We start from the raw sequence: 27,459 nt of genomic DNA on the forward strand, positions 1-27,459 counted from the left end.
GTACTTGTCCATTTGGGTTTCTTGTCACTGTTAGAAGAAAGGGTACTTATTCCAGCCCACAAAACTTTACAGTAGAAAGAGAAAACTTAGTTGAACAAAAACGTCACTCAATATTCTGAATCTCAATGAAAATGTATAGAGCTAGCAGTGCTCAGAAGTCTTTTTGTAGCAAAATTGGAGCTAGCAACTTTTACCGCGTCTTCGACAATATCTATTCTGTGCGAGCAGCACAAGTGTGTATGAACTAGTATAAAACAATAGCACAAGAAACAAGAAAAAGTAATTGATAGCACACATAACGTGTTTATGTATTGAGCGAGGCTTGGCTGCTGAGCGTCAATCCAGAGACAAACTTAGCGGGCTCGTCTATGATGCCCAGCATTCAGTTAGCGTACAGGTCTTGTGCGGTTATGTTCTAGTAATTTAAACGGATTAAATCACGTATTAATATTTTATTGCAATTGAAAACATCCGCCAAGACAGTGTCTCAAATTTATTAAACTGGAAAAAATAATTAAAACCATAACTTGACAAGATGCCGAAAAATCGCCGTTTCGATAATGAAGGTATGACTTGAAAGGAAATGGAGCAATAATGTAAAGAAGATTAATGCAATACAAATCATTAACAAATAACTGCATAATAAGACGCATACCAATGTTTACTGCGAACTTTTGTCAACTTGTTCGGAATGCAGTTAATAGCTTCATTATAACTTGTGTGTAAGATATGATGGGTTGATAACGCCTAAAAATTTGTGCCTAAATCTGAAAATTTGTTTGTACGAAATATCCTCGGTAAGTGGATGACATACGCTTTAAATTTTTCTTGTGAAAGACCAACAAGTTTTTGTATTCACGGCGAAGACTAGGACAGCTCGTGATTCGCGTGGAAGACAAACACATTACGCTTCTCCGCAAGAGGACCTAGCACTTTCCGTTTATTTGGGTCAAAAACTAGGCGATTGGTGTTCCATACGAAAATTAAAAGTGTCAGTCTTCCACCGGGACCGAAGAAATACAACAGAAAAGATGTAATAGAAAAAATCGGATGTTATTTTACTGAACTTTCCGGACGAATAACATAGTGTTAGAACTATGTTTCAGTTTTGAATAATAGAAATCTAAACATGCATTTAAGAAACAAAATGTTGGCAGTCTACTGGTCTTAAACGACATGCTCCGTAGTAGAGCATTAGGCTCCCACGTACAGTCAGTGTCGAAAGAAAGTACACACACGTCTAATGTAACAATGGCCGTATTTTTTTTTTTCTTTTACCTGCATATACATCTGCGTTTGCAGACACGCACTTTATCAGTCATAGTGTAAAACGCATACCAAGTGGAGAATAGAACTAATTTTACGCGCAACAATTTCATGAGTGCAGATAAAGCTATGCGCTTGCAAGCCCATATAAAGTAGAGCTTACGATTTCTCGAACTTGTTCGAGAAGAGAATTCTCGCAAAATTCTCGAATTTCGAATTACTCGTATGGCTCGCGAGCTTCTCGATACTGAATTTAATAAATTTGGCTGTTGTATATAGAGCTTACGATTTCTTTTGGAGCACAAGCGACAATTTCCACAAAACCACAACTAAAAAACACCGAAATGTTTAGAATACTGCCAATGCAGCGACTGAATTGAAAGTCAAGAAGCTCGCGAGTATTACGAGTATTTCGAAGATCTCGAGAGAAGCCGTATTCTCGATGTCTCGTTAAAAAAATAAAATATTGTGAACAAAATTATATGTATAATAAATATGTTTTGAGTTAAATGTCATTTAAAAGCAATATAATCAAAAAAAATTTACAAGTAAAAAAAACCATACAGCAATTAAATTTGTCGAGAAGCTCGCGAGATTTACGAGTACTTCGAGACACGAGAATCTCGCGAGAATTCGAGTTCTCGATTTCTCGGGTCTCGAAAATCTCGCTTATGTTCGAGAAGAAATCGTAAGCTCTAACATAAAGTTTAAGTGCATATGTATTTCCTTATAAAAAGCAGAGCTTATATTAGCTTTTCCGGGTAACTCAATGCAACACTTTTAAATTTTTTGAAAATGATATGTAAATCTGTTCAATTTAACGGAAATACAAAAACAAAACTCTTACAGCAAAAAAGCTTAAGACGAAAAATCAGAAATACTTCTTATGTTAAGTGTCAAAAGAAAGTGTACAAATTGGGGTCCAGGCATGGTTAAAAGTTTGAGCCTAAATCTGAAACTTTTTGTACTACATATATGACTAAGGTTAATTTGGTTTCAAATATAGATTATTCCGGTCTTCCCGAAAATGACTGCATTGGTCTGCGTTTCAATTTGAAATTAGAGAAGTCTATATAAGACACTTTTCAAAAGGCAATGTTATATTTACAGTGAAACATGAAGCGGTTAGGTGATGGTTTCGGGGTGTTTAGGTCATGTTAGAAATGGAACTATTAGTAGTAAGATATCATCAAAGCCACTATTTTGGGGTAATGGCAGAAAATTGTACCGGAGGTGACAGCAATGCCCGTTAGTTCCGTGCCACGTCTGGAAATTGACAACCTGTTGTTATGTATATTTTCTTTTAACACCAAAAATGTATTTCCAATATTTCGTCCTTATTCTTTTGTGTTGTACGAGTTTTGTTTTTGCTTTTTTCATTAAATAAGACAGTATTACAAATCTTTGTTAAGGAAAAAAATTTTCCATTGTTTAACCCAGAAACCGGCATTAATATTGTTACTTTTCACGTGTGCACACTTTCTTTTGGCACTGACTGTTTATATAATAAAACTTATCATAACATAGCATGTGTACACGGCGGAACATACAATGGCGGGGACATACAATACAAACATGAGTAAAAACTCCATGTACCTACTTTATTTTTATAAATTGATGGGCTAATGTCAAAGTCGTACTGAGCCGGTAAGTTGAAGTGTCAAATCATATTTAAAAAAGTTCACATCAGCTGATTTGTGGCTGTTACCTTTTTCTGGTTCCGCAATGGCATATATTCTATGATTTATTGTATTTCTTAACAAATGAGATTCAAGAATTTCAGACAGAGGCTTGATGAAATAATGAATCAGGATTTCTACATTATACCAATTTCATTCAGAAACTTAATCGAATCACAATTTAGTTTAATAAAAATATTAAGTTTTCTTTCTCACACAGGGCCATTTGCTTCATTTAGTGAATATCTGTCAGCACCCCCACAAAAATATTAGCAGTCGTTTCATCCTTAACTATAAAGGCAATCAAAGCCAAATACATGAGCAACTACACATAGATGTTGCACCTAACCAAATATGTGCCTATTTTTGAAAAAACTATATTATCTTTTGCTTCAAATGCAGCGGAAATATTGAATATATATATTCATTCGGTACATTGACAATAAAATCGGATCCATCAAGCAAAAAGTCAAGATTTATGACTCCATTAGGCATTCAATAAAGCAATAATGAGATGATTAGGAGCTTGTATTTGGTATGGAAGATTGAGTTTAATAATTGGTGAGAGTTGTTATTCAGTTCAGTTTGAAATCTGATTCGAATAACATCAAAAAACGTAGTAAGTAGTTAAGTGAAAGGTTTTCAATGTAGTAGAAAAAAGTTAGCTTAAACGGATGAATGGTTTGAAATTTCGGGTTTGTTTTTTATCGTGAACTTTAGTTAACTTTAACTCGCACTGAAAAACCGGAGCTTAAAAACAAGAGTAACAAAATGTTAAACTGAATTCGAAAACATGGAAAGCCCAGTACATACATACATATTTCCATGCACAACAATTTATAGAAGTAATTGTCTGGTTGCGATATTCAAAAAAAAAATAAAATAAAAATAAATGTAAGGCGCGATAACCTCCGAAGAGATCTAAGGCCGACATTCTCTTCCAATTTTCGTCGTGCTCCTCTTGATTTTCCCAACAAATTGGCCGGACGGGACCTACATGTTTTATGCCGACTCCGAACGGCATCTGCAAGGCAGATGAGTTTTCACTGAGAGCTTTTCATGGCAGAAATACACCCGGAGCGCTTGCCAAACACAGGCGAGGGGCGACCCCGCTTAGAAAAATTTTCTTCTAATTTAAAAACCTTATTTTTAAAATGTTGATGTTGCTTTGCCCGGGGTGTGAACCCAGGTCATACGGTGCGGTAGGCGGAGCACGCTACCATCACACTACGGAGGCCGCCGTGGGGGGTTTAATAATGTCCACCTCTCAATGGTGATTGGGGCGTTGATGGGGCATGTATACGAATTCCAGGAGAAAATTTCGGGGATTGATGTTTGCCTTACCGGGAAGATATTGGTGCTATTCAGCGATTCACTTAGTGATAAGAAGTCAGTGTCGCCCTTAGTTAATGTTGTATCACAAAAGACCATATAAGTGTTCAAGTGAGCTACTTCCACTAGCCTATTTGTATTATAACAATTAGTAATGCAGTAAATTAAAAATGTTTTCGTAATATCGGCAGAACTGAACGAACAGTTTTTTTATGAGTGCCCAAACATAAACATACGCAGCTGACACAAATCAAAAAATCAGTTGATTCAAAACTTGACTACCTACTAACTTTGTTGCATGCAACTATCGCACTAAGCTGTAAATTTTCAGAAATTGCTCCGACTAATTTAAACAAATTTTTATGGTTGAGTGTGATTGTAGGTAGTGATTAAATTATTTTCTAATCAATCTGGGTTATGTGAAACTTTACTTGAAATAAATAATGTTAATAACAAATCATTTACATACTTGCATAAAAACTACCTCTGTATTTATGCCCCAAGCATTATGCTATCTGATATTGTCAGTAAACATTCAAATGTACATTTTAAGTACTACCTATGTACACGTAATAAGTTGCTATTTCACATGATAGTTTTCAATTAAGTTCTTGCCTCAGTTATTTTATTACTCTCCTGATGCAAACCAGTTTTAACTTAGAAGTAAAATAATGCTTTCTGATACGACGCTGTTAGTTGGAATACATGTGGGAATACCAGTGCATTGTGCAACAGCGCATAAGATTTTCACCGAAACTCCTTCGTTTTCATAACCGAAGAAATATTTTTTTCGATTAAACACAACAGGAATCAGATAACGTGTTCATTGAACTTAAACCCGGAGCATTTAGAGCGCTGAGGCATTTCAAAGTCCACTTGGTAATCTACAGATTTGTTTTGTTTGTTTGTTTGGACTACTGTACCCAATCAAGTAGCCAGTGAGGGTGCCATTTGGAAATTGTTTTTTTTTTTTTTGTGGGTTAATAAAAATGCATGAATACCCAGCTGTATCCTCAAAAAGGTTTTTAAGTTTATAAAAAAAAACAAATATGAAAATTCTTTAAAAGACCTTCTATTTACCATTGACATGATATAAATGGAGTATCCCACCCAGAATTTTTTTAAATTATTAATCATATTAGAGTCTTTTTCGAGTCTCCAGCATGATCAAAATAATCATATATGCGCTCATTTTCTGATCAGAAAAGACTCCCTCGTCGGGAGAAAATGGTACACTACGCGCGACTACACTTGGTGAGACTCTTTTAACCCATATTTCTAATCAGTATTTAGTCTTTTTCGAGTCATATTTACCATCATTTATGAGTCTTGTGTGAATAATTTTTAAGTGTGTTTTAAAGCTTTTGCGATCAAAAGAAGACTCGAAATCGACTCCCTCTTATGAGTGAAATATGATTTATTGAAAAAGCAACAACAAAATGTAAAGCAGACAAAAATTGTTTACTCAATCATATTTCGATCCCCATTGTGATCAATTTGTGATATTTTGTTGTTGCTTTTTCAATAAATCTTATTTCACTCATAAGAGGGAGTCGATTTCGAGTCTTCTTTTGATCGCAAAATTGATTAAACAGTTTTTAGTCGTCAAAAGGAGTCGAAAATGTCTCATTGTGGTGATTTATATTTTAATCAATTTTCCATATACTATGTGGGATATGGAAAGAGATTAAATTATAAACAGTTTGAAGATATGAACGGCTTATCCAATAAATGCAAAAACGCGTCGCTGACTAGGTCATGTTAGGCTAATTGTTAAATAAACTTCAGCTCACAATTACTTCTATAGACATTCGTATTTGGCAGCAGATAAAGATACCATTTCCACCCAATCATGGGAAACAGGTGAAAGAAGACTTAATTTGTTTAGTTGCTCCAATCGGATTAAGCTTCGACTAAGAACTAATGACTAAAACGTATTTTTCTACGAGGCACCCAACCCTCCTAGGCATTTAAGTGCCAATTAAAAATGAACGATAATGCTAGCAGATCCGGCAGCCGATATCCTAACTTTGGTCTATCTGCATGACTTTTAAAAAGTGTTTTAATCCTCCACCCTCTCCATTTCTATTCTCCTTTTATCTTCTCTTCCCGCCACCTTTCTTTCTACATGCGCATCCTTCTCCGTCTAATTCTCTGGGAGAGTAAGAAATCCCTAGTTTCCTCTCCTTCGTCTGTCTATCTCATTTCTAAGAATTTTGCTTGCCAAGTGACGTCATACAGTCTTAGCACCAACTTGATCGGCTTGATACCTCATTTTTTATCACACGCACTCCTTGATGCGCTGTAGTGGAAACTCCCATTCATTCTTGGCACAGCTCTAAATCATTGATGGGCGCGCAATTCTTATACCAAATAAGTAGCAACTGACAGAAATAACATAGTTTCTCAATCCACCATAACAATTACATATTGTGACGAATATTAGAAACACTAAGGCGTACTATCATCTCTAAGCCGATACTAAGCAGTCAGTTGTATCTACATAAACAAATCAATCATTATGCCTACACATATGTACATACAAGAAGTGGAGAGATATGCACAAACACACGCATATATCTAAGATACTCACAAAAGTATGCAATTATCGGTGGAAGTATCACTGACATATACACGCGCAAATGGCTATGCGAGAAGCTATAAACGTACATCTGTAGTTTATAGCTTGTGAGTTTATACCTGATAAACAAGTAGTAAATTCTTGAAGAGGAAACGCCTGGAAGTATGCGAACGACACAGCAGAGAATATAAAAGGAGCAAAAGCTGAGTAAACAGAGTCAGTTTGATTTAAGGACGCTATCAGTTGCGAAGTATAAATGTTATTGTGAAGTATTTCCAAAGTAGTCTAATAAAGACCATTTTGCACTACTGAATATTGGAGTTATTTATTCAACAAATTAGCGATACGAACGTTAATAGAAGGTGTAAAATAAGCGGAGATTCCATGAATTCGTTACAATATATTATAATACATAAAAAACATTGGTGCCCCAATGGCACCCTTTTAATGGTAAAAATGTCCGATATCTGTTCCGTATTACTCCCCTTTTTGAAACTCAACACGTAAAGACGATTTCTTGATTGCTGTTATGGTTTTATCAAGTGAAAGCATAAGTATACGTACGTTAGGGTGGGTAACTTTTTTCAAGTGTCTATACAATTCTATGAAACAAAGCTCTCTGGATCGTTGATCTTGATTTAATTTAGCATCTTCTCTATTTCAAACGAAGCTTGAGAGAACTATTGCAAGGTTTTTAAACTTTTTAGCTTGTTTATTAATACTCATACGATTTTGGGTTTCTAGATATCGATCAACATGAGGACTCCAATAGCAAAGCAGAACACAGTTCCAACGTTTTCTTGCAAAAGAGCAATCTTTTTTTGCTTTTTAATAAAGCTGGTTTTTTACATAATAACTCAGTGGTGGATCCACGGAGGGACTGGTGGAGAGTTTTCCTCAAAACCATCGAAGCTCTGAATCAATCAGTTCTACACTCAAATACATTTTTTATACTCAGCGTGTTTTGCACACAGAGTAAATTAACTTTGATTGGATAACGGTTGGTTGTACAGGTATAAAGGAATCGAGATAGATATAGACTTCCATATATCAAAATCATCAGTGTCGAAAAAAATTTTTATTGTGCCATGTCCGTCCATCCGTCCGTCTGTCCGTTAACATGATAACTTGATTAAATATTGAGATATCTTCACCAAATTTCGTACACGAGCTTATCTGGACCCATAATAGATTGGTATTAAAAATGAGCGAAATCGGATGATAACCACGCCCACTATTTATATATTGTAACGAATATATAGGGTATTTCTGCTTATTTGCAACCTGCTACTAACGTTCGTATCGCTAAATTATCGAATAAATAACTGCAATATTCAATAATGCAAAATTGTCTTTATTAGACTACTTTGAAAGTCCTTCACAATAACACTTATATTTCGCAACCAATAGCGTACTTAAATCAAACTGATTACTGATTACTCAGCTTTTGCTGCTTTTATACTCTCTGCCCAAATGTCTAGACGCTTTTTCTTCTAGAATCCTCTACCTGGTCACCAGCCATTTAGTTGCAACTAAATCGCCCAGCAGTTCCAGCGAGCAATACAAAGGGAAAAACACCATCCTTTGACGGTTCGGTTCCTTTCCAGGTCTTTAAGCTACATATTCTTAGGCGCCAAAACCCAAACTTTTCAGCATTCTGTACACTTGAACGAAGGGCACATGGTGACCAATTTATCCTTTAAAGCAAATTTAAAGTAAATTAGGCGTACTGGACTAAAAGCTAAGAAAAATTATCTTTGCGATTCCACCTTTCAGAAAATTACCATGGTTATGTTATGTTCAAATTTACACTGACTGGAAATTTTATTTAAAACCTTGATCACGATTTGTCACGTATCAACCTTGAAATGCTCCACTTCTCAAATCTCAAGCTTTGTTTGGAATCGCTCCATTTTAAACAGACCCACACTAACGTATTTTTATTTTATTTTTTTTTCATTTCTTTAATTCAAGTGACAAAGTAATGATACAGTTACATTTGGAGATATAAACAGCTTTTATAGTTTAAATTCTATTCATTGTTGCATCTTACGCAAAGGTGTCACACTGGCTATGTGTAAACAGCTGGTAGAGGCAATTGTATATATTTGTATAGTAAATTCATTTTACTGCTCTGCTACTGTGCTGATGTTTGATATATAGGTACGTTCTAGCAGTGTCTATAATATTCGCAAATATGATTTGTACGCTCATACTTTGTACATATTTAACATTCTAACTGTATGCCTAGTGTTAAGAATGACGTCACTCCTTATAAAGGCCAAGTTTATTATCCGGCTAACCGATCACATGAATAAATAATAGTCTGCTTGGATCTTCCACTATTTGATGAAAATTTGTGCTTCTTCTAAATTCAATAAAGTACTCCGTCTTTTTGAAACAACTTTACTAATAATTTTGAGGAATCATTAAAATATTTGTTAATACCTACCCCAGTTCGAAACTGTATTTGCACATAACTTTCTCTAACGATTATCTCACTGTTTTCGAAAGTCATTGAAATGGGCTTATCAGTGATTGAAACTGTTATATTAGGTTCAAACACACACCAAATTGGCAATTTATACTATTTGGGCAATTTATTACGCAATTTGTCATATAATAAATTGTAATAATAAATTGCCAATTTAAAAAAAATTGCGTAATAAATTGTTTCAAACTACAAATGCAACATTGTAAAGTGTGTTTATTGAGTATATTTAAACGTCTGCTACGCACGGCTGAACTATATGGTTGGCTCATCTCATCAGCTGATTTTATGTCTTTCATTTCACTAGAGTAGGGATTGTCAAAAGAAGATGGCAAACTCAAAATGAAACCAAAACATTGAACACATTTGCTTACAACACACAAAAATTTCAAAGTTTTATGTTTTCATTCCATTTCATTCGCCTAATACCAACATGCACTGTTTAAGCCGCCTCCAATAAGATCCAGACGGCGGCGAAATTCTTATGCGCAGCCGTGCGCGGCGAGTGGAAAGGCGCCAACACGCATTCACTACCATCGTCATCAACAATAATTGCAACGAGTTAGTCAAGCATCATCACTCGGCAACCGCGGACGCGCTCTTGTATCTATTTTATTTTTTCTATTCTTTAATAGTTAAAGTCAAAAGCTAAAGTTTTAAGCAAATTATCTTCTTTCCATATCGTGGACAATTTAAAAGATACTTTGTGAAGTTGAAGTTTTCAAACAGTTGAAGCCAGTTTTGCGAGTAGGACCGCACCACATAGCTCTAAGCGGGGTAAGCTTACAGTTTTTATGGGGGCAACTTTGCCTTTCGCAACCAAAAGAGAAGATTTTATTTGGTTGCCCACATGTGTGCGGATGTAAATCGCTGCGCAATATGCTTTTTCCGAGGCATCACAGAACCCGTGGATTTGGGTGTCTTGCCCTGGAACGACATTAACCCATCGAGGGATTTCGATGTGGCAAATATCTGGCAGATTTTCTGCGAAATGTTGCCATTTTGATAATGTCGCGGGTTTGGCGCTTTCATCCCAATCGCTTCCATCCAGCCAGATTTCTTGGAGAAGCATCTTGGCCTGGATCATAACTGGCGACAGCAATCCTGCCGGGTCAAAAAGTTTTGCAACAGAAGATAGAATTTGTCGCTTTGTGACCGCATTTTGGGTGTGTTCCGGCAGCATGGTGTATGAAAATTTATCCGTGAGCGCGTTCCATTGAATGCCAAGAGTTTTGATATTGGAAGTGCTCTCAAATTTTAAGAAGTTGGAGTCTAGAAGATCCTCCTTCGGAAACTGTTCTAATATGGCCGGGTGATTAGCCGTTAGTTTCTTTAGTATGAAACCAGCTGATTTTAGGGCCTTTATCACTTGAACGAGTGATTCAGTGGCGTTATCGATGGTATGACTTCCGGATAGGATGTCGTCGACATACGTTTGCGTCTTGAGAATTGTTGCAGCCAACGGGAATGTCGCTTTCGTGTCATCGGATAGTTGATGCAACGTACGAATAGCGAGATATGGTGCACAATTGTCGCCGAATGTAACCGTTTTTAGATTGAAATCGCTAACATTGGAGTTGGCCGATTTGCGAAATAGGATTCGCTGAAAATCTTTGTCGTCCTCGTGTATAAGGATCTGACGGTACATTTTTTCAATGTCTCCATTGAACACATACTTATGCATGCGCCACTGTAGAATTAGTAGCATGAGATCTGGTTGGAGAGTTGGACCAGTGTATAGCACGTCATTCAGGGATTTTCCTGACCCAGATTTTTTAGAGGCGATGAAAACCACACGAACTTTGGTGGTGACCTTATCTGGTTTGACTACCGCATGATGTGGCAAGTAAAATGAGAAGACCTTGCCATTCGAAGTTTTTTCGCATAGGTCGGTAGGTTCCATGTGATCAAGGTCGAGATATTCTTGCAACACATTGTTGTACATTGTACCTAACTCCCCCTTTTTCTGAAGCGATCGCTCCATGCTGAAAAACTGCTGCAGAGCAGCCGGGCGGGATTTGCCGAGGGAGAGTTTTTCAGGAAACTCTTCCTTGAATGGAAGTCGCACAATGTATCGACCGTTTGGTGCACGTGTCGTGGTTGTTGCCTATATCTGCTCACACGCTTGATCCTCGGGGGATACCTGTGGAGGTTGTGGAATTTCCTCCTCTTCCCAAAATTTCCTCAGTTGAGAACTGAGTGTCTCGTTTGACGCTTGGACTTGCGTCGAGAATGACACAACATTTTCAGTTATTGGACCACTGAGAATCCAACCAAAAATGGTTTGTTGCGCAAGTATGCTACCGCACACCTTTTATATACCTTCCAGCAGAATTTGTGGAAGTATGTCGCTGCCAATGACCATGTCAGTCTGACACGGTATGTGGCAACTGGGATCAGCGAGCTCAAGGAGTTTGAACTGATGCCAGATTTTGCGACTAATGGTGGATGTTGGCAGATTTTTTGTCAATTGCGGCAACACAATGGCATGAGCCTTTATCCTTTTCATGGCCTTGGATGCAACCAGTGTCAAAGGACAAAGCTTGGAGGACTTTTGCGCGACTTGTCCACCCATGCCAGAGATTTCGAACTTTGAATGTTCGAATGGAAGTTTCAACCGTTTTTGAACTTTCGAGGAAATGAAAGTTCTTTGCGAGCCCTGATCAATAAGGGCTCTCAGTTGAAATAATTCCCCTTCGTGTTCGACTGCGACCATAGCAGTAGGAAGGAGAATTTGGTTATCATTGGATGCATGCAATGATTGAACTGTTCGTTATAGCACGGCTGCCCATAAGAATTTCGCCGCCGTCTGGATCTTATTGGAGGCGGCTTAAAGACGCACATTTTGACAGTCTGAACAAAGGTATGTTCTTGCTGTAGAGATGAGCCAACCAGCTATCAAATTACTATTGTGTAAGCTAAATCGAGTTGTATGAACAGCACTCAATTCAAATCGAAATTTCCTCAATTTATTTTTCTGTTTGGACATAGTATTATATTACTCTGAAGTTTTATTTTCTATTGCTCCGACTCTGAACATGAACAGAGCAAAGAGCAGAGCCGTTGCATGAAAAAGTGATTGCATATCTTATGCTCTTCCACACGCTACGTCGTCCCACTTTCTATATACAACACCTTTTGCATACACATCTAATGTGATATAGCTTCCATATTAAAATTTTGGAGAAACTATCCTATCACAAAAATAAACCGATCTACGCCCACTTACTGTATGGAAACAAATCGCATAAGGGTTCGTATATATGTTTGTATGTGTAAGTACGGATAATTTTTTTAAGAACCGACTACTTTTTAGATTTGGGTACATTCAAAAGACCGGCTCTTCTTTCATAAATAATGATGCGTATCAAGTTTCATGGCTTTAGCTTTAAGCATACTCCTGATATAGCCACTAAAATTCCACTCAAAGCTTTTCTAAAAGGTTTGAGCTGCATTAGTAGGCGATATTAATGAGATAGTTTTTCTAAAATTTTAGCATTGTAGCTTCATAGTTTACTGAAATATCTATCAAAAAAACAGTTTTTCAATTTCTATAAAGAAATTGGGCGTGGTAATTTACCGATTTCGTGCCTTTTTGTGGATGGTGCTATTTTTAAGATGAAAGATGCATTCCAAATTTCATCACTATAGCCTTAACAATACTCGAGATATCGCTATTTTTTTTTTTTTTAATTTTTCGATAATTGAAGAATTTCTTTTATTTTTGGAATACAAGATAGAAAATTTCTTTTATAGAAAAAAAAAAAAAAAACAATAATTATCATAAATATTACTGTTCTGGCCTTGAGCTCGAATCGAAATTGTAAAACTCTAACTTCATGTTTTTATTTCGGTCATCGCCTAAGAGCTTAACTTCAAACATTTGCTGTACGCATTGCTGTACAAAGCCACACTTTCGCTTATGCATAGAAAAAATCAACACGCTCTCTAATCTCCGAGTTTTTTATTTATTTTGGGATCGGTTAAGATATGAGTTTTTCATGACTTCGTAATGGTTTCGAAAACATGGAATTTTGGACGAATTAGGGTATTGTTTTCTGGATCCTTGTGAAATCGTAGTGAAAGAGAGATGGAAACAGAGAGAAGAGAAAAGGGTGAAAAAGCGGAGAGGAAGAAAAAAGACGCAGAGAAAATAAGGGAGAGGGTGGATGCAAGAAAAGAAAAAGGATAAGGCGGATGAAGGAGATTGAAAAAGGAAAAAGAGCGAGGGGATGAAGAGATAAAAATGCCTTTGCAGTCATGGAAGTATACCAAAGTTAGGTCAGAAAAACGTCTGCCGGATCTGAAAGCAATATTAATATAATAAATTCGTGCGATAACCTTTCTTTAAAGTATTTTGATGATGCTTTTCCTTTGACTTCAACTCAGGACTTACGGTGTCGTAAGCGAGCACGCTACCTCCACACCACGGTGGTCGCCAGTATATTTAAATACTTCGGTATGTGAGTCCGGCCGCCGTTATGTGGTGGTAGCGTGCTTCGCCTATTACACCGAAGATCCCGCATTCACGTCCCAGACAAAGCAACATCAAAAATTTAGAAACAAATTTTTTCAATTAGAAAAAAGTTTTGCTAAGCGGGGTCACCCCTCGGTAACGATTTGGAAAACACTCTGAGTGTGAGTGTTTCTGTCATGAAAAGCTTCTCAGTGAGAACTCATCGGCCTCGCAGACGCCGTTCGGAGTCAACATAAAAGGGTCCCGTCCCGCCAATTTGAAGGAAAAATTAATAGCAGCACAATGCAAATTGGAAGGAAGCTTGGCCTCAAATCTCTTCGGAGGTTACCGCGCCTTACATGTTTGTTTTTTTTTTTTTTTGTATGTTGAGTGCGGTCGAATGCACTTACTTCATTTTTGTAGTGTATCGTTAATTTGTTCAAACCCAGTTTTAAAGCGCTCTTTGTGCAAGCCAATTACAGGGCGGTAGAAAATATTCCGAAAATCGACGTTAGTTACATGGCATTTTTTAATGGAAACACAAAAGTGCCAATTGTAGTAAATCTTAAAATAATTTGCCGGGAATTGTCACCCACGATGGTATCTGTGTACGATGTAATCGACAACGAACGGAACTTGGGCAAAGTCCTCGATTATGCACTCTTAATTACTTGTATTGGAGCAACAATTGTCGTAGCAAAGTCGAGTATTTTTTCGGCTTTAATCGTATTTAGACTTCCTTACCTACTTGTTTCATTTAATTGTTTTTGTTGTCGTTGGAAGATTTCCACAACCTCAGACAAGCATGTCTAATTTTATAAATAGCAAGATTGCCTTTAAGATTACTAATTGTAGAAATAATCTTATATGTACATATTTATATATACTTTAACAAAGATTATACATATATATAAAATATGAATACTTCAACTGTATACAATTATCGCTTAAGGGTAACGTCGATGACTTTCCAAAACATTTTATGGCGCCTTTAATATTGTTTCTTTGCAAAAATCATAACTTTTGAACCTGAACCTGAAAGCGCTAATGTTTAGGACATTCAATATTTGAAAACACAGGGTGCCACAGTAACATAGTACTTTTTAATAAGTTTTAAAAAGTAAAAAAAAAAATATAAAGCTGCAAAAAAAACATTTTTTAGTAAAAACTGAAGGAAGTAAATTAAATTGGGCCTATAAAGATGTATTTTGGCATAAGTCCGGATGAACCAATGATATTTATGTAGGCGCGTGGCGCTGCCCATTTTAATCTCAGTAGCTACGTTATCAACCTACGCCAAACTCGATAGACGCATCGCTTCTTTTAAATATAACACTCTTATAAAACTCAAATGTATATGTTTTAGAATGAATATATACATATGTATATAGGGCGGAACATTAGCAGGGTGTTTAAAAATTTATCGTAAAATTTAAATTTTTATCAACAATTCAAAAGTCAAATATTTAATTATTGAAAGTTGTTCAATAAAGTAGAGCTTACGATTTCTCGAACATGTTCGAGAAGAGATTTCTCGCGAGTCTCGCCTTCTCGCGAGAATCTCGAATAACTCGCAAGGCTCGCGAGATTCTCGAATTACTCGTAAGGCTACCGAGATTCTCAAATCTCGAATTACTCGTAAGGCGAGCTTCTTGACATTCAAGTTAATTGATTCGTTGGCTGTTTTATATAGAGCTTACGATTTCTTCTGGAGCACAAGCCAAAATGTCCGCAAACCACAAGTAAAAAACCCCGAAATGAATAGAATATTGCTAATGCAGCGACTGAATTGAATGTCGAGAAGATCGCGAGTATTACGAGTAATTCAAGATTCGAGAATCTCGCGAGCTTTACGAGTAATTAGAGATTCGAGAATCTCGCGAGCCTTACGAGTAATTCGAGATTCGATAATCTCGCGAGAAGCCGTGTTCTTGATGACTCGTTGAAAAATAAAATATTGCGAACAAAATATATGTATAATAAATATGTTTTGAGTCAAATGTCATTGAAGCAATATGATCAACAAAAAAGTCACTAGTAAAAAAACCAAGTGTATAAATACTGTGCATACAGCGATTAAGTAAGAATGTCGACAAGCTCGCGAGATTTACGAGAACTTCGAGACACGAGAATCTCGCGAGAAGGCGAGGTCTCTATTTCTCGGGTCTCGAAAATCTTGCTTGTGGTCGAGAAGAAATCGTAAGCTCTACAATAAAGTAGTAGAGCAAAAACGAAAACTATATTATTATATATTACGAAATTAAACTTGTATTTATTTTATTTTTCAATAAAACCATTTTGTGATAAAGAAATGCGTATAATTTATATGACATTGACATATTTATGACAAGATAGTGTTGCCAAACTAAAGAAAAGAAAGCAACAAATTATCTGGATTTATCTGGCTCAAATCGTTGTAGTTGCATTCTTTATCTGGCTCCGGATCAATAGGACGGCGTGATTGCTGTAGTCATCGTCACTGGAAAATATATCTAACATAGAAAGCCTTTCAGAGCTATTCGCAAATGACTGGATCAGAAGAGATGGCTAATTGAAGAAGTCTTTATGTTGTCTAATTAGTGATATTTTGCAAGTATTCATACTTCTATCCCCATATATGTATGTATATATTTCGGCATTTAGTGATGTGGGAATGCCGTTTTAGAACCCAATCATCCCCAGTGGACTTGGTAACGCAACTTCAAGTTTTCTACGTCTTTTTTAATTCAATAGCCAATTCTTCAGTAAGGTGAGCCTTGATGATAGTTCTTGTGGTATATTACAGCTTCCATTTTCTTTAGTAGGCCGAACATTCGCCAATAGCGTTTGTTGATCTCCCTTTAGTTCGATTGGTTCACGTTCAAGACATTTCTACGTCCAAAAAACTTATACCAGCTATCCATCTTTTATACTTACTTATAAACGTTGAAATACGATTGGCTGTTGCCATTTCCTTGTACTTATACCATAGTAAATTTTAATCTGGATTGGAAACGGCTAAGGTGTGTCTTTCCGGTTTCTTAGTTCAGATTACCTACGAAGATTTAAAATACATATGGATGCATTAAAATCAAAATTTTAAGCACGTGTGACACCCTTTAACGAATTCCAATCTAAGTCGAAATTTTTAGTTGATATCGTTCACTAGTGTATTATCCATTTTGTGTATTAAGTATGCTGACCTTAACAACTGCCGGTTGGTCATTTGGTGTCAAAGGAGTTTCCATTAACATAACTGAGACCATATTATGTTTGACTGAAAACCATTTTCACTCAAACGATAGCAATGCAACTGTCAAACAATTTCTTTAAATTATAATAAGTTACAGATATTACGGGTCCTATACATATATCACTAGTTCACATATTTCATTAATCATATCCACCATTTCAGAGCTATATTGATTTAGAAAATGAGTTGCGGCACGGATTGTAAAACGTAATACGTTCCGTATGTGCCACTCACATATCTATTATCGAATTTCTCATTTTCTCCATGCCAACTGAATAATATACTCTCAGTTGAGTGCTATTGATATCATCGGCCTAAACACCCGCGCTGTTAGTTCTGCTTACTCCAAGCTGGAAAAAGAAGCGGTAAAGATGGGTTTGATGGTGAATGAGGACAAAACGAAGTACCTGCTGTCATCGAGCAAAGAGTCAGCGCATATGCGCCTTGGCAACCACGCTACTGTTGGCAGCCATAATTTCGAAATAGTAAAAGACTTCGTTTATTTGGGAACCAGCATCAACATTAGCAACAACATCAGCACTGAAATCCAGCGAAGAATCAATCTTGCCAATAAATGCTACTTTGGACTAGGTAGGCAATTGAAAAGTAAAGTCCTCTCTCGGCGAACGAAAATCATACTCTACAAGTCACTTATCGTACCCGTCCTGCTATATGGGGCATAAGCATGGACCATGACAACAGCAGATGAAGCGGCTTTGGGAGTGTTCGAGAGAAAAGTTCTTCGAAAGATTTATGGACCTCTACGCGTTGGCGATGGCGAGTACCGAAGAAGATTTAATGATGAGCTGTACGAGCTATACGCAGACATCAACATAGTCCAGCGAATTAAAACGCAGCGGCTGCGCTGGCTAGGCCATGTTATGCGAATGAAAGATGATGCTCCGGCCAAGAAAGTGTTTCTATCGGAACCCGCCTATGGAAGCAGAGGTAGAGGGCGGCCCCCACTCCGTTGGAAGGAACAGGTGGAAAACGATTTAAACTCCCTTGGTGTGACCAATTGGCGTCGGTTGGCGGAGCGAAGGAGCGACTGGCACGCCTTGTTGGACGGCCATAACCGTTTAGACGGTTAAGCGCCAATTAAGTAAGTAAGTAAGGTGAGTGCTAGGAAGAAGTGTATCCATTATCCTACAGATAAACTCTTAATTGCCTAGAAATGGCGAAAACTACCCTCTGTCGTTTAGTTGTCACATTATAGTAAAAATGCGCAGCAAACGCAATTGACGTCCAATTACCATCCTCATTCTGTTTGGCGAACGAGACGATTAACGAACAATACCTGCGTTGTCGTCATCGCTAGCTAATGGTACTCCGAAGCTTTTCATTTAGGGCAAGAATTTTAGTTTAGATGGCGAAGGCTTATTTTTTTTAGCGATTTGGTTGATATTTTGGTACAAAGCTTAGGTTAATATTTGCAGAATTTTTTGCGGGAAGTGGACCCGGGCAGACCTATTCCAAAAAAAGATTTTATTGAGCGATTTGCTTGAATTTTGGTACATAAGTAGCTTATGGCTTGAGTTAATAATAATGAAACTTTTTTCCGGGAAGTAGACCAGGGACCGACGTATCCCAAAAAATGTTACTTTTTGAGCGATTTGCTTGATATTTGGTACATAAGTAGCTTATGGCTTGAATTAATAATAAGGAAACTTTTTTCCGGGAAGTAGACCATGGACCGACATATCCCAAAAAATGTTACTTTTTGGGCGATTTGCTTGATATTTGGTACATAAGTAGCTTATGGCTTGGGCTAATAATAAGGAAACATTTTTCCAAGAAGTGGACTAGGACCAACCTATCCCCAAAAAATTTATTATTGAGCGATTTCCTTAAAATTTGGTACATAAGTAGCTTATGGCTTGGGATAATAAAAGGGGAAATTCTTTTCCGAGAAGTGGCCAGGTATCGACCTTTCCCAAAGAAATTTATTAATTAAGCGGTTTGCTTAAAATTTGATACATAGGTAGCTTTTCGCCTATTTTGATATTTTTATACTCGGGCGGTTAACATGATAACTTGAGCAAATATTGAGATATCTTAACCACTTCGGTATACGGGCTAATCTGCACCCAGAATAGATTGGTATTGAAAATAAGTAAAATCGGCTGATATCCTCGCCCACGTTTTATATACATACATACATATATAGCATTTTGGAAAACACAAAAACCTGATATTTAGTACATAATACATATTTTTGCAAAAAAAGAACTTTATATCTATTATAATTCTTTTCCCAAGTGAAATTATAAGAGAAAACTGGAAAAATTCAAATTTTTGAAAATGGTCGTAGCAACGCCCCATTTATGACTAAGCACTTTTCTATGTTTCGGGAGCTATTACTCGATGAAAAATAACCGGATAGTGATAAAATTAGGTACACATATTTTCCTTACAGCAGAAAGTTTTTCTAGTAAAAATGGATGGGATCGGTTGAAGACCACGTCCAATTTTATATAAAAGTTGTTTAAAATTTTCGTGAACTAGAATAATAACCTATAGCCAGAGCTGGGTAAATTCAATTCCATTACATTACCCATTACATTACTCAGTAATTGGAAAAAGTAATCAGTTCCTTTCCTCCACAGCAAAGGAATTGATTACATTTCAATTCCTCAAAAAAAAATACCAAAAGTAATTTCGTTTTTTTGAGGCTCGAGTACAAACAATTTTTTGTTTGTAATTGAAAAACACAAAATACTTTGCGCAATTATAATTTCTTTCCCAGTACTTTCGAAAGGAATTGCAAATGTAATTTAAAATTTTCCAATTACATTACAAGGAATGGAAAAGTTACTTTCGAATTTCCCATTTCATTCCTCAAAGGAATGGCGAAAGTAATTGAAAAACTACAAGTTAGTTTGTCTATAGGAAGTTACTCCGGTTGATTATGGGTGACTTTTCTGGTCACACTTTTCATTATTTCATCACATTTCTCTTGTGAGTGGTAACTGAAAGCATTTGGAAATACCAGTGAATATAAAATCATTATCCTTTTAAAGTTCCCAGCTAAGTAAGGGCATCTCCTTTCCTTCCTCCGCTATCAAAGGGTGGTGGCTATAGGAAAGCAGCATACTTTTTAATTTTCTTTGATACATTCAGCTGGCATAACGTAAACACCATCCTTGTTCCGGAAAACTTTTTTCTCGTATTCTTGATCTTTTGATCCCTCTATAGTTGCCTGCTCTGAACCATATTGCAATAAATAATATTAGAGCAGACAATGACAAGTCGTCCGTATAAAACCTCAGAAGCTCATTCAGCTGGCATAACGTAAACATCATCAATGTTCCGAAAAACTTTTCTCGTATTCTTGATCTTTTGATCCATCCATAGTTGCCTGCTCTGAACCATATTGTAATAAATAATATTAGAGCAGACAATGACAAGTCGTCCGTATAAAACCTCAGAAGCGTTTGAAGTGAAGTGTAACTAAGGTATAGCGGCACCAGGTGCTACTACATTTGTCAATGCCAAATACTTTTTTATATTTAAAAGTTTGCGTAAAAAATATGCATCGTTTCGCTTCCTTGTTTAAAAAATTTAGTGGTCGGATGTACTTCTGTGCCTCATTGATTTTAAGTCGAGATATTTGCATTTCCACCTCCTCACAGTACGATGTTTGTCCTTGTACCAGGTCCAAGTACTATTTTATACAGTTTATCATCGCTCTCGCTTTAGCAATGAGGCGTTACGCAAAATCTGTGAGTTTTTAGGTAATGGTTGGTTGGTTGGGTAATGGTATCCCCATTATTCCTATCATACCTACGTTAAAATATATATGTACATCTAATGCACGTGCGTTTATGATTAAACTCCTCCTAAAAAACTGGACCCATTTTAATGAATATTTTTTTATATGTTCAAGGAGAATTGCGGATGCTTTAGATTCGCAGCTTGGTCCGTTTTCTTTCTTTTTTTCCGGGGAAATTAGCCAGGGGCCGACATATTTTAAACAAAATTAATTTATGGAGAGATTTCCTTGTAATTTCTTTCCGGCGTTTTTGACGATTTTTCCAGACAACAATGCTTGCCACATTTTTTAAACAAGTAACAATTGGCGAAAATCCTTTTTATGAAAAATCGGTTGTATGGGGAACCAAAATATCTCTCTCTTAATTTCAAGATATCTCAAAAATTGAGGCACTAGTTTGCGTTCAAATACACAGACGGATAGCAACAGTTCCTTGTTCTGATCATTTCGGCATGCTTATTTGTTTGTTTTTCTCTTCTCCTTTAAGGACTTACAATTTCCGAGAACCAGATCGAAATTAATATACCATTTAATTTTCATGAAAGGTACAAAAAGCAAAACCAAATATTTTGATAGATTTTGCACTATTTCAAAAGGTTTGCTGATAGAAACTCTCGGCACTGCAACCGGTACGAGCAGGAAGAAGCGTCGAATGGCAGAATGAAGAGGCAGCATTCGGCGGAAGGCGAAAACTCAGGGCAGCCGCACAGACAAGATAAGTAGGCCTTAATCTGTAGGACACGTGGCCTCAATAGCGAGAGAGCAACTACCTCGAAAGCTGAAAGTCAGAGGAAGGACATCAAAAGTGGCGAAGTGCCAACTAAGGAAGTAGGAGTTAAGCCAAAGGGAGATAAAGCTAAAACTTCGGCTTTTCCCGAGAAGATGAATGATGTGGCAAGGTAGTCACTGACTTTGGCGCTGGTTGATCGTGGGAATTCTTCCGGACAGATATTCATCTGAAAGGTGGATATCTGTAGAAAGGGACCTTATTAACTTAATGCTTAAGATGATACGGGAACAACCACGTAAGGCCCTGGTGTGAAGATGATAGCGTTCCCGAGCTTGCTGCGGCTGGAGGAAGTGGTTCCAAACCTCCAAAGCGCAAATCCACATGGTACCGAAAGTTAAAGTATGAATACCATGCGTGATGAAGTCGAAGGATACACTACGACTTCTGCAGAATCAGAATCCGAATATACCGACACAGGATTGGCCGATCTATACATTGAGTTCCATTGTGCTGCAATATCACCAGGCTCAGCGCTATGATTCTAGCTCACCTGATATATGTTTAAAAATTAATTAAAAGATTCTGTAAAGTCTTTATCTAACCTGAAAAACACAATAATAATTTATCTATCGCCTTTGGTCTTACAACATTGGACTAACACAGTTGCTTCTATCATTAAAAAGAGAGGACTGTAGACTCATGACGGGTATTCTGACTGGACACTGCCTTCTGGCGTGACATGCCTTTAAATTAGGCTTGGTCAGTGATAGCAGATGTAGGAAGTGCAGGTTGGAGGAGGAAACGATCGAGCACGTTCTGTACTAGTGCCCTGCACTTGCCAGGCTAGACTCCAGCTATTAGGAGTGATACAGCTGTCATATCTAGAAGCAGCAAGTGGCTTAAGTCCTAGGAAGCTTCTAGTATTTGCCAAGAGGACGGAGTTATTTTATAACATAGGTCCTGGTTTTTGATAAGGTTTTTCAGTTTGGTCGTTAAAACAAACTTCTGGTAACACTACGGACTCAATCAATCTATGTGAAGTCGTCATGGACCGGCCAGTTCAACCTACCTACCTACCTTGGCGATACAACTCTGGTGACTCGAAGATATGCGTGAGAGGTTTTTGCCGACAATTTTGAATGCCCGGAATTTTTAATTCCCCAGAAGAGGGGAACATAGATACGAACACGATGTGTGACCTGTTACCATCACCGCACAGAGTTTGAAGAAGCCATGAAAACGCCAAACCTTCTAGATCAATAGGTATAAACGGAGTAGTCATGCTAATGCTAAAACATCTTGGCGCTGAGGGAGAAAGCTACCTGACGCGCGTTTTCAAGCCAGGGAGACCGGCTAACGAAGGTGAGTTATAACGACCGGTATCACTCCGTTCGCCAGTAGCGTACACATTGGAAACCTTCCTGCTCCGTCAGTTTAGTGCGAACCTTCGCCTAGCCACTCATCAGCATGGCTTCCGCAAAATACATAGCACTACCAGCACTGTCCAAAGCTTTTGACACAACCACGGTACTATACTCCAAGATATAGAAGATTTACCCTTTCCCCTTTGTATATAAAGATAAACTGCAAATTATCTGAACCTAGCCGACTAAATCCATGGTCACTGTTTTGCGACGTGGAATATTAGATGTTCACGGCGATGGTGTTGCGCTACCGATTGTCAGCCGTTAAAATATCTTAGGAGTAACATTCGGTCACACTCTCACCTTCAAGACGTATGCCATCGAAGTTTTATCTAAAGTGCAAAGCCGCAACAAAATCCTCAAGTCGCTCGCCAGTAGCACTTGGGGAAAAGATGAAGAAACGTTGCTAGCCACGTACAAAGCAATTTTCCGGCCACTCAACAGCAAATCTAAACTACGATGATACAATCTTACCATAACTTTCCTCAAATATGGCAAGAAGAAATGAATTGCAAGTCATTGAAGGCTGTGCTTGTGTTTTAAAAACATTATGGTTCAAAAAGTTACTATGGCCTCATAAAATCACCGCTTGAATCGCAAAAATATTTTTTACACTAAGAATTTTTCAATTACTTTTGCAATTATTTTGAGGAATGGGAAATTATCAATTGCTTTTGGCATTCCTTGTAATGTAATTGGAAAATTTTCAATTACATTTGCAATTCCTTACGAAAGTACTGGGGTAGAAATTAAATTTGAGCAAAATATACTTGTTTTTTCAATTACAAGGAAACAATTTTTTGTAGGTACTTGAGCCTCAAAAAAACGAAATTACGTATGTTTGTTTAATGGTGTGTTCAGTTTATACTTATATTTAAGAATTCATGAGCTTAACACCGGCTTATAATAATTGAAATTCAATTACTTTTGGTATTTTTGTTTTGATGAATTGAAATTTAATCAATTCCTTTGCTGTGGAGGAAAGTATTTTTATGTCATTTCTACCCGACTGGATGTAATATTTGTTCATGAGCCAAAACTTTATCGATCCTTGCACCACCTGGCAGTGATTTTTTTTCATAGTTCGCTTTCTATTCATGTACGTAATATGTATTCTAAATATGATCCAAATCGGACCACAAATACGACTTTTTTGTATATCTTGGTCCTTGCTGCACCTGCTGGCGATTTTTTTCATAGGTTGATTTCTATTCATGTACTTAATATGTGTTGTAAATATGAGCCAAATTGGGCAACAAATACGATTTTTTTGAATATTTCGATCCTTACGCCACCTGCCGGTGTCTTTTTTTCATCGGTCGCTTTATAATCACATATATCTAATATGTGCTCCAAATATAAGCCAAATCGGCCTAAAATACGATTTTTTTGAATATCTCGATCCTTGCGAAGTTTTTTTTATATACTATATTCCAGTTTCAAGCTTGTAGCTTATCGGGAAGTTACTTACATTTCAATTACAAAATTCGCAAACAACGCTCACAGAGTCAAGCTAAATAAAACCGTTTAAAAACAATTCAAGCTTCGCCAGGTACTTTATTACTTTGTGTTTGGCAGCGTGCATCGTAAAGTCGAATACTGTACAATTAATTTGTGCTGATATATGTGCATATCTGTGGCAATTCGACAAAACTACCTATCTATAGTTAAAATAACCTATCTATAGCTAAAAATCTATCAGCATTTTATCATTGTGACTTCCTATATATTTTAGCAGCCATTTAGCGATAGGGCTATGAATAAATAATATTGGGGGACCTGTCACGGATTGCTGTTAAGAATCCAAAGTATCTCATTTATTTAGCTCGAAATATACTTATATTTCATTGAACAATATTTTTTATAAACTATTTTAAAAATATTATTCTGTCATATACTACATACATACGTATCTCTCTAATTTCAGGTTTCCTGGGTTTAGGTGTTCGACATTTTCAAGCTTTCTTAATATTCTTTGGTATCTCTGCTGCCTATGCCCTGCGAGCTAATTTATCTGTAGCACTTGTCGCAATGACCGACAATGCAGCAAATGCAGATTTCGAGGTAGGAACACAAACCTTTCGCTGTAAGTCCTTTATTAAATTTAATTTCTCACCTAAATTTTCAGCAATACGATTGGCATGAAAAGGCTAAATCTGTCATACTTAGCAGTTTTTTCTGGGGTTACATTTTGACGCAAGTGCCAGGCGGGGCATTAGCAAAAAAATATGGTGGTAAAATGGTGTTATTCTATGGTATCTCAATATGTTCCGTATTAACCATACTGACGCCTATTTGTGCGAAAATTGGAGGCTGGCAATTAGTTTGTGCTCTACGTGTAATCCAGGGGCTTAGTCAGGGTTTGATTTTTCCCTCAACCCATACGTTACTTTCAAAATGGGCGCCTGTTGAGGATCGTGGAAATTTCACTACATACTGTTATTCAGGAATGCAGTTTGGCACCATGGTTATGATGGCTACAAGTGGCGTGATTGCCTCATCAGCAATGGGATGGCCTGGTATATTCTATTTATCTGGCGGTCTTGGCGTTATATGGTCAATTATGTGGTTTATATGGGGGGCTAGTACGCCAGCAGTTTCGAATTTGATTTCATTAGAGGAAAAGAAATTTATCGAACAATCAGTTGGTCTCACCTCAGCCGATACACACAGCACAGCACAGTTGCGAACACCATGGTCTAAATTTTTAACATCCGTGCCATTCTTCGCTTTGCTCCTAACTCACAGCGCTAACAGTTGGGGCTTTTGGACACTACTCACAGAGATCCCTTCGTATATGAAAAATGTATACGGCGTGAATATAAAGAGTAGCGCATTGGTTTCAGCACTACCGTATCTTGTAAATTTCTTGCTATGTTTTGTATTTTCGGGCATATCATCGGTACTTGATCGGAATAAGTGTATGTCATTGAACGTGAGTCGTAAAGTTTTCAATTCAATCGGTTTTTGGATACCAATGGTGTCACTCATTGTATTGGGTTATGTCGGTGCAAATGAAACTTCTTTGGCTATTGCACTGATTACAGTTACTATTGGTATAAATGCTTCAACATATCTGGGCTTCCATGGCAATCACATTGATTTATCTCCCAATTTTGCTGGAATTCTGATGGGAATTACGAATTGCGCGGCGAACATTATGAGTATCTTAGCACCGCTGGTGGTCGGAGTTATTGTCAGCGATGAGGTAAGTAAAGAAATTAAATTCTTTGCTAATACTTTTATTTATTCACTCGGGCGCTTTCTTGATCAGATTAAAATAAGATATAATGTTTGTTCGCAACCAACTGAAGTCTCTTCTACTTGGATTACATTTATATTGTTTTTTTGTTTGTCTGCTTACAGAAAAATCCAGACCAATGGCATATAGTCTTCTTCATTGCAAGTGGCTTTTACTTTGTTGGTAATTTGGTATTTATAATATTTGGCAGCACCGAAGTACAATCCTGGAATAATCCTCATCCATTGCCCTCACTTGAAATCCGCAACACAGCTCACTTGGAGTTACAGCATTAGTCAGGAAATTTGATATTTTATGGGATACTGATCTTCGTTTCTACTTTTTTTGTTCGTGCCATCTTAAATCATTGTAGTTACGTCTATTCATTTACCTGTATACTATATAATATAAGTTGTTAAAATATTTGTTTAATATCAGATATATATGTAGTTAGGATATGTAGATATATTTTTATAGTAAAGATATTAGCTATCAGAATTATGTATCATAATTAAAGTGAGAGAGTTTAACCAAATTATCATAAAATGTAAAATTAGTCCTAAAATAATCAAGAAACAAAAGTGAGTAAAACTAAAATACAAAATTCTCATTCTAAATTTGGAACCATACAGTATGCTTATAACCTAAGTATATTAACAGGAGTACTAAAACAATAATATTTTGTATTTTTCAACTCGAAAGACTTGTAAAGCAAATAATTGAAATATATTTAAGTAAAAGTTTCCAATTAAACCCTTGTTTAAAAAAATGTTTGACTGCTTGTTATCAGGTCCAGCTAGGAAAATGTTTATAAAGGGAATCAACATTAAATTGAAAATAGGAAAGTTAACTGCAAACAAGTTAGGACGGGACTGTCTTCCGCTGTGCATAATACTTTATACATTTATTAAAGGGAGCTGAGCAATAACCTTATCCCATTCATAATACCCGAACAACACTGTGTGACACCACAAAATTCCTGGGAAGTCATATTATTTTTCAAGTAGATCTCAAAGATCTAAGAATGACTGCATTTTTAGAATTTCTTCAGACACCCCCAAAATCGTGAGTTACGGGCGAACACCGGGCTTTCGTTCCTCTGGAGCGAGCTATAAATTTGTTGGCAGGTACCCAACTTCCAGTTTCTCTCCGGACAAAATAAGAAGAGATTAAGATCTTTCCAAGGCTATATTATATACCAATACATAAGACACATCATGGAAAAATATATCACAGCGTTGAAATTTTCCCAATA

General features: G+C 36.9%; 1 protein-coding gene across 1 annotated transcript; it reads left to right on the top strand.

Annotated features, from left to right (window-relative positions):
* Positions 1-372: 372 nt before the first annotated feature.
* On the top strand, positions 373-26,957 carry LOC137245622 (putative inorganic phosphate cotransporter). The gene is made up of 4 exons (XM_067776582.1): positions 373-566; positions 24,891-25,027; positions 25,092-26,171; positions 26,330-26,957. The coding sequence occupies exons 1-4, from the start codon at positions 536-538 to the stop codon at positions 26,498-26,500; spliced, it is 1,419 nt and encodes a 472-aa protein (XP_067632683.1). The 5' UTR covers positions 373-535; the 3' UTR covers positions 26,501-26,957.
* The last annotated feature ends 502 nt before the right edge of the window (positions 26,958-27,459 follow it).

This window comes from Eurosta solidaginis, chromosome 3 (assembly GCF_040869045.1).
Source record: "Eurosta solidaginis isolate ZX-2024a chromosome 3, ASM4086904v1, whole genome shotgun sequence".
Taxonomy (NCBI): domain Eukaryota; kingdom Metazoa; phylum Arthropoda; class Insecta; order Diptera; family Tephritidae; genus Eurosta; species Eurosta solidaginis.

What these genes read in the sequence shown, in the direction of transcription:
- LOC137245622 (XM_067776582.1), top strand. Translation starts at nt 536, where the DNA reads ATGCCGAAAAATCGCCGTTTCGATAATGAAG. An exon ending in TCGCCGTTTCGATAATGAAG is followed by an intron (nt 567 to 24,890) that starts GTATGACTTGAA and finishes CTCTAATTTCAG; the next exon opens with GTTTCCTGGGTTTAGGTGTT. An exon ending in CAGCAAATGCAGATTTCGAG is followed by an intron (nt 25,028 to 25,091) that starts GTAGGAACACAA and finishes CTAAATTTTCAG; the next exon opens with CAATACGATTGGCATGAAAA.